The 8,353-nt window shown below is 45.9% G+C and overlaps 1 protein-coding gene across 1 annotated transcript; it reads right to left on the bottom strand.

The window, feature by feature from the left end:
- Positions 1-3,441: 3,441 nt before the first annotated feature.
- si:ch211-132p1.2 (proteinase-activated receptor 4) lies at positions 3,442-5,999 on the bottom strand. The gene is made up of 2 exons (XM_030062106.1): positions 5,867-5,999; positions 3,442-4,742 (listed from the first exon to the last, which is right to left on the bottom strand). The coding sequence occupies exons 1-2, from the start codon at positions 5,958-5,960 to the stop codon at positions 3,700-3,702; spliced, it is 1,137 nt and encodes a 378-aa protein (XP_029917966.1). The 5' UTR covers positions 5,961-5,999; the 3' UTR covers positions 3,442-3,699.
- Between the last annotated feature and the right edge of the window lie 2,354 nt (positions 6,000-8,353).

Raw genomic sequence — 8,353 nt, 5'->3', positions numbered from 1 at the left:
CAAAGGCTGAGCTGTAATTTACAAGCAGGAAATGGACGGGATTGAAAGTGCAGAAGTGAGAGCCATTTAGACTCAGCAGACAAAAAAAAAAAAAAAAAACATGGAATCTGTGCATAAATTAAATAAATAAATAAGTAAATTATGTACTTATTCCATTTTTGTCAGTTGAGTCTAAATAGTTCCCACTTGAATAAAGTGTCAGATTTGTGAACTGCACCTTTAAAACAGAAACGTGACTACAAAATGACTGTAAGAAGAGGCTTCTGACAGACAGGCCGTGTAAGGGTTAATGGCTCCTGTCCAGGTGAGTCCAGGTGGGTCCAGCAGGTCACAGGTAGACGACAATACCACAAAGCCAGGTGGTCTGCAGGTAAACACCCTCAGGCCCTCAGGTGCGGTGGCTTTGTCCTGCAGCATCATGATCCCACCTTTAAATCCATCACCTTCACTCAGTGCGTCGGCAGGTAAAGGGTTAAACAGCCTGAACTGTGCTGTTGTTTTATGGCTGCAGAATCACATCAGATAGAACAGATCTACACGTCTTGTGCATCATCACTCAGCCTCTCATGTTTGTAGAAAACTAGACCAGGGGTGTCAAACTCGTGCTATGGAGGGCCGAGAGGCTGCAGGTTTTCATTCCAGCCAACAACTCCTCCAGGGGCCTACTTCACGAAAGGTGGATTAAATAAGCCAGGATATAAGCCAAATCCAGGTTTGCTAAAGCCTGCCCCGCACAGCCTGGTTTATTCCGTTCCACTAAAGCAAAGTCAGGCTGAGAAGGAGCGACTTTAGCGAGTCTGGATTGTGAAAGCCAGGCTGGTGCGCGATCACATCTCCCTTCAAAAGACCATGTCGGTCGATCGCAGATTCCTTGAACGTGACCAATCAGAGCGAAGCAGAGGGCTGCGTCACTCAGTCTGGACGAGACTCAGCGCCTAATACAAGCATATGAGGAAGTAAAGGAGGTTATTAACCGTAAAGGCAATGAAATATATATTCACTTATTTATATATTTATTTATTTATTAATTCATTTTATTTTTCATTTTATTTTCGTTGTAGCCTACCTATTTGCTATCTGCTTTAATCTGCTCTTGCCTTTTACTGAAGTACTTTGGGATTCTACACTAACATTGATTTTATATTTCCTTACCTTTTTCCCCTATATCTTTGATTTATGTACGATGGAAAAATGCCACAGTTGTTTATCTTATACCTTCTTAATAAAAAAAAAAAAAACTACAACATAATCTTTATGCATAAACTTTTATTTTTAATAAAAAAATTTAAATCACATTTAACTACTGTTTAAAACTCAAAAATCACAAATCAGAAATTACTTAGACATCTCACATTTACAGAGCCTGAAGTTTTTTGTTTCTTTCGTTCCTTTCTCCACATTGTTATTTGTTGTTCACTGTAAATCATTGCAATTTCTTTTTTGTTATTTTTATACTTAAGTGTATTTACAGCAACGTCTCTACTGAAAAATGTGTGTTGCCTTTATAATTCATGTACTTGGCTTGACTTTGATCTAATAAAAGCGAAAAAAAAAACAAAAACGTAAAGGCAATTAAAGCAAGGGAGACAGCGTGGCAAAGTGTCGGCGACAAACTTAATGCATAAGTCGTCCAAAAATATATATATTAGCCTATTTATATTATTATTATTTAGTCCATAAATATATAGGCTAAGCAGTTGTCAACCTACTAATCTCCAATGCTATAGGCCTATTATATGCACTCTATCACTCTATCTATCTGCAGTGCCGTGCAATGTCCTGATTGCATGGCAATACCAATTAAATGTGTATTTCCATAATTATGAGAGACTGAGAGTGACAATGATTATATCACATGAGCCACTGTGAAACAACTATGATTCATGGTCACACACTATTAGAGTAATATAATTAAATTGATTATATCTTAATGCTTTTATTTTCATTTTATTTGAATGTAGCATAATTTGAAATTAGTCCATATACTAACAGGTGTTGAATTAACAAAGTCATTGGTTTACGATTGGAGTCACTGACTAATAGTAATTTCACAAAGTTGAACAACAGGGCGCTGGATTAATTTAAGCTTGACTTCTAGCCTGGTCCGGAGCAGGCTAAGGCTTAGGCTGAGTTTCCATGGTAATTAAGGTGGGATTACTTTCATGAAACCGAGTTCAGGCTCATTATAGCCAGGCTTACTGGCCAGGTTAATCTCGCAAGATAATCCACCTTTCATGAAACCCATTAATCCCTAATCCTGGCTAAATTAAGACAGGATAGCTGCTAAATCCAGGCTTAAAGCCTAATCCACCTTTCGTGAAATAGGCCCCAGGTGATTTCACTGATCACCCTACCTCCAAACAGAGAGGCGGGACTAATCAGTGAAATCACCTGGTGGAGTTGTTGGTTGGAATGAAAACCTGCAGCCTCTCGGCCCTCCATGGCACGAGTTTGACACCCCTGAACTAGAGTTTACAGTAAAGTTGTGTGGGTTTGAACAGAGCTGGGCAGGAAGGCAGGGGTTAAAATTCAAGAGTGAAATCAGTTCTTGACTAAAAAAAAAGTATTTTACATTTGATCTTTATTAGTGAATTTAAAACATGCCATAGTTCATATCACATACACGGTTTCTTGTTGCTAAAGAACAAGAACGCTGTTTTTCTTTTGGGTTGTTAAGTTTTATACTTGAACATCCTTTGTGTTGGATTTGAATGAAGGTTTTTCATTTATTTCTGACTTTGACTACAACAAAAAAACAAACAATACAAGCAACTTGCAGGATTGCAACCTGACTGGCACCCCAGAAACAAACAAATCACAAAGAAATAAATTATTTTAAAAAATCTTCCCCTCAAACCCTCACAAGGTGAAGCAGAGGAGGCAGACGCAGCTCCGGGACGGGATCGGCCTCTCCGGGACGGGATCGCAGCAGGAAGGGCCGGTCTGTTCCCCGGGGCGAGGACACGTCACAGTTTCCTGCTTCCAGATGTTTGGCACCAGCACAGAATAAACACCTGATGTCACTTCCTGATAAACAGCCGAGGAGCTTCTGAGACAAGACGTTCCAGCCGGAGGAGGAGAATGTAAACCAAAGAGAAACTGACGGTGTTTGTTTATTGTGATGTTGTTACTGCTCCAATAACTGGAGATCAATAAAATACTCTGTCTGCCTGTCTGCCTGCCTGCCTGCCTGCCTGTCTGTCTGCCTGTCTGTCTGCCTGCCTGTCTGTCTGCCTGTCTGCCTGCCTGCCTGTCTGTCTGCCTGCCTGCCCGCCTGCCTGCCTGTCTGTCTGCCTGCCTGCCCGCCTGCCTGTCTGCCTGCCTGCCTGCCTGCCTGCCTGCCTGTCTGCCTGCCTGTCTGTCTGCCTGTCTGCCTGCCTGCCTGTCTGTCTGCCTGCCTGCCCGCCTGCCTGCCTGTCTGTCTGCCTGCCTGCCCGCCTGCCTGTCTGCCTGCCTGCCTGCCTGCCTGTCTGCCTGCCTGTCTGTCTGCCTGTTTGTCTTATAAATTCAGATAAAACAAGCAGGAAGTTTTATATCATAACACTGATGATAATAATAATAATAATAATAATAATAATAATGATGATGTATAAATCAGGCCATGCACATGCAGGTGACGTCATGATGTCACTGCACCATGACAACATTATCAGTTTGTCGGTGTTCATAGCATCTGCAGCGTGGCGCCACATCTCCGTCTCAGGCCCCACGTTGGCTGGACATGGACAGCAGCGTGACCTTCGTCCTCGCTCCTGAAGACGACGAGTATGAGACATCGTTTCTTGAGGAGAGTGTCTTGGCATCGCCGCGGCAACGCAGAGCGTTCCTTGTCTTTTCCCTGAAGTCGTCGGAGACGTAGTAGAAGATGAAGGGGTCGATGCAGCTGTTGAAGGTGCTGACGGCTAAGCTAACCATGTAGGGGACGTAGAGGTCCTCGCCGTCGCCCTCCAGTGAGCTGTCAGTGTAGGTGAGCAGCAGCAGGATGTTGCTGGGCAGGAAACACAGGACGAACACCAACAGGATGAGCAGCGTGACGTGCACCGCATGGCTGTAGCGCCGCCCCGCCGCCACCAGGGTGCGCAGCACGGCGCCGTAGCAGAACAGGATGACCAGGAAGGGCAGCAGGAAGCAGAGGGTGAACAAGGTGGCGAAGTAGGGCAGGAAGTAGTTCTCGTGCTCGTGCTCGGGCAGCGCGTCGTGGCAGGTGGTGATGCGCAGCTCGTCCAGCCGGTAGGACTGCTGGGACAGCAGCAGCGGCAGCATGGCCGCCAGCACCGCCAGCCACACGCACGCGCTCATGTACAGCGACGTGCGCTTGCTCCGCAGCCTCTTGGCGCCAAACGGGTGGACCACGGCAACGTAGCGATCCAGAGCGATCAGCGCCAGGCACAGCACGCATCCGTATATGTTGCCGTAGAACATCGCCATGACAACGCGACAGAACGGTTCTCCCAGGTCCCAGTGGTTCCCCTTGAAGTGGTAGACGATGCGGAACGGCAGCACCAGCAGCAGCATGAGGTCGGTGGCGGTGAGGTTGAGCAGTAGGACGGTGGACGGAAGCTTCTTGGTCCTGAACAGCAGAAGGAACAGAGCCAGCAGGTTGGCCGGCAGCCCCACGCAGAACGCCAGCAGGTAGAGAACCGGCAGGTACAGGTTGGTGGTCGGAGCCTGGATCTCCTGCAGCTGCTTGTCCTTCAGCGTGGTGAAGTTACACGTCTTCATCAGCCGGAACGTCCTCAGACCTGCAGATACAGAGGCAGAGACTCAACATCTGGAACATCTGAGATCTTCATCACTTCCTGCTCCTGTGGCTTCACAGGTCGGCAGGTCAGAGGAAACACAGGAGAACATGCAGAAACCATGTAGAAGATCACCAAGAGAAGAATCTCCTCCATGCCAGGAGGACATTGCTGCCAACTAGGCGATTGGTAATTAGTGATCTAATCAGTCACAATCGAATTATTAACTAATCAAAATGATCAAATAACCACAACAGAACAAACGTCAATACAGAGCTTGATGGAGATCAGACGTTTCACCTCTTCAGTTCTGACAGACTGGTGGGAGTCCCAGCTGTTTAACCTGTGAAGTCGTTCTCCAGGAGCCCAGGTGACCCTAACGACCACCAGGTGACCCTAACGACCACCAGACGACCCTAACGACCACCAGGTGACCCTAACGACCACCAGGTGACCCTAACGACCACCAGACGACCCTAACGACCACCAGGTGACCCTAACGACCACCAGACGACCCTAACGACCACCAGGCGACCCTAACGACCACCAGGCGACCCTAACGACCACCAGGCGACCCTAACGACCACCAGGCGACCCTAACGTCACTAACAAGGCGGTCCCAGCAGGGCGGAGCTCTAACGAGCCGTTGACCCAGATAAGGACTCCCAGGTGAAACAGCTGGGACTCTGAACACAGTTCCTGGGTTCAGCTGCTACCTGTTTTATATGTAAGATATGTGACAAATGTTAATGAGGATTATAACAGTTTAAAAAACAAGTTTACTTTAAAAGCTGAGTTATTTGTAAAAGTGCGATCGTGTCGTTTCTTCCTGGCGTAAGGTTACGACGTGGATCTACTTTCTAGGAGAGAGATGTTTAATTTCCTCACAACCTGTGCAGCACAACTTGATGTTATATTGTTATGATCTTCTGGTACATAAGTTAAAACAGCACCAAGGTACACACACACACACACACACACACACACACACACACGTTTTCAATTAGTGTTGGAATGCAGTCTCTCTCTCTCTCTCTCTCTCTCTCTCTCTCCCTCTTTCTGTCTCTCTCTCTGTCTCTCTCTTTCTCTCTCTCTCTCTCTCTCTCTCTCTCTCTCTCTGGACTTACGGACGGCCATCCCGCTGCAGTCGTCGGGCGGCGGGGCGTTCGAGGAGATCCCAGCCAGGAGAGAGAGGAGCAGCAGAGTCCGCATGGTTCTCATTCTCCTCTTCTTCTGCCGGGACAGACGCCTCGCACGGCCACTTCCTCCTCTGACACACTCAGCAGGGTGTGTGTGTGTGTGTGTGTGTGTGTGTGTATGTGCTCCTCCCACCCTGTGATTCAGATTCCCTGTCCAGAGAGAGAGAGAGAGAGACAGAGAGAGAGAGAGAGAGAGAGAGACAGACAGACAGACAGAGAGAGAGAGAGAGAGAGAGAGAGAGAGGAAACAAAAACAAAAAAGTTAGGGTTAGTTTCCTGTTAGTTGTTAGTTGCTAGTTGTTGGTTAGTTGTTAGTTGTTGGTTAGTTGTTGGTTAGTTGTTAGTTGTTGGTTAGTTGTTAGTTGTTAGTTGTTGGTTAGTTGTTGGTTAGTTGTTAGTTGTTGGTTAGTTGTTAGTTGTTAGTTGTTGGTTAGTTGTTGGTTAGTTGTTGGTTGTTGGTTAGTTGTTAGTTGTTAGTTGTTGGTTGTTGGTTAGTTGTTAGTTGTTAGTTGTTAGTTGTTAGTTGTTGGTTAGTTGTTAGTTGTTGGTTAGTTGTTAGTTGTTAGTTGTTGGTTAGTTGTTGGTTAGTTGGTTGTTGGTTGTTGGTTAGTTGTTGGTTAGTTGTTAGTTGTTGGTTAGTTGTTAGTTGTTAGTTGTTGGTTAGTTGTTGGTTAGTTGTTAGTTGTTGGTTAGTTGTTAGTTGTTAGTTGTTGGTTAGTTGTTGGTTAGTTGTTAGTTGTTGGTTAGTTGTTAGTTGTTAGTTGTTGGTTAGTTGTTAGTTGTTGGTTGTTAGTTGTTGGTTAGTTGTTGGTTGTTGGTTGTTGGTTAGTTGTTGGTTGTTAGTTGTTGGTTGTTGGTTGTTGGTTGTTGGTTAGTTGTTGGTTAGTTGTTAGTTGTTGGTTAGTTGTTAGTTGTTAGTTGTTGGTTAGTTGTTGGTTAGTTGTTAGTTGTTGGTTAGTTGTTAGTTGTTAGTTGTTGGTTAGTTGTTGGTTAGTTGTTGGTTAGTTGTTAGTTGTTGGTTGTTAGTTGTTGGTTAGTTGTTGGTTGTTGGTTGTTGGTTAGTTGTTGGTTGTTAGTTGTTGGTTGTTGGTTGTTGGTTAGATGTTGGTTAGTTGTTAGTTGTTAGTTGTTGGTTTGTTGTTGGTTAGTTGTTAGTTGTTGGTTGTTGGTTGTTAGTTGTTGGTTGTTGGTTGTTGGTTAGATGTTGGTTAGTTGTTAGTTGTTAGTTGTTGGTTTGTTGTTGGTTAGTTGTTAGTTGTTGGTTGTTGGTTGTTAGTTGTTGGTTGTTGGTTGTTGGTTAGATGTTGGTTAGTTGTTAGCGTTGCTCCAGGACAGGAGCTGCAGAGACGAGTCCTGACAGGACAGAGATCGTCTCTGCTGTCAATCCACAGCTGGCACCAGGAGCCTGTGTGTAGCCATGGTAACACAGCGGCATTATGGGTAATGCCATGTGGTGGTGAAGCGTGTTCACACACGCACACACACACACACACACACACTTCGACCTTCTGCAGATTCTGGAGCCCCAGCTGGCCCCTCCTGAGGCCCCGGCCCTTCCTGAGGCCCCTCCTGAGGCCCCGGGCCTCACAGGAAGTGACTCTGATAAGAACAGATCTTTTGGCTTGTGTTCATTATGGAGCTGTCCAGGTGTCATAACTTGTCAAATCAATTCAAAGATCAGGTTCAAATAATCAATAGTCAGTAATCGCTGATAAGTATTTCTGTTGAACCCCCACAGCGACGGGGGTTCCTCAGGTCCTTTGCTGCATGTCGCTCTCTCTCTCCCCTGCTCCCTGTCTCTCTCCACTGTGACTGTCAAATAAAGCTGAAATGCCGAAAAAAAAAAATTCAGTCTGGTGAATTAACCTTTTGACACCTGAGACAATTCACTGGATTTTCTTTAGACAACATGCGGGGAAAAAAGTAAATGAGCAAGCTAGAAAAAAAAAAAAAACACCGTAATAAAGTTGAAGAGAAAAGTCCCAAGAAAAACACAAGAGAGTTGGTTTCAGCTTCCTGGGGACCCACATAGCCAACAACCTCTCCTGGTCAACAAACACCACGGCTGTGGTGAAGAAGGCACAGCAGCGCCTGGCCTTCCTACGGGTCCTCAGAAGGAACAACCTGTGCAGGAGGCTGCTGGTGGCCTTCTGCCGCTCGGACATTGGGAGCATCCTGACATCCTGCCTCACGGTGTGGCACAAAGCTCTGCAGAGGATCATAAACTCTGCGGGAAAAAACATCAGCTGCCCTCTTCCCTCACTAGAGGTCATTGCTGACACCCGCTACCTCTGCAGAGTAAGAAACATCATGAAGGACTCTTCTCACCCCCAACACCACCTGATTGCCAACCTGCCCTCAGGGAGGTGATGCAGGTCAATGAAAACACACCAATAGATTCTTAAACAGTTTCTT

Source organism: Myripristis murdjan, chromosome 10 (assembly GCF_902150065.1).
Source record: "Myripristis murdjan chromosome 10, fMyrMur1.1, whole genome shotgun sequence".
NCBI lineage: Eukaryota > Metazoa > Chordata > Actinopteri > Holocentriformes > Holocentridae > Myripristis > Myripristis murdjan.
The sequence above is the reverse complement of the archived record's forward strand: the minus strand, read 5'-3'. Positions and strand labels throughout refer to the sequence as shown.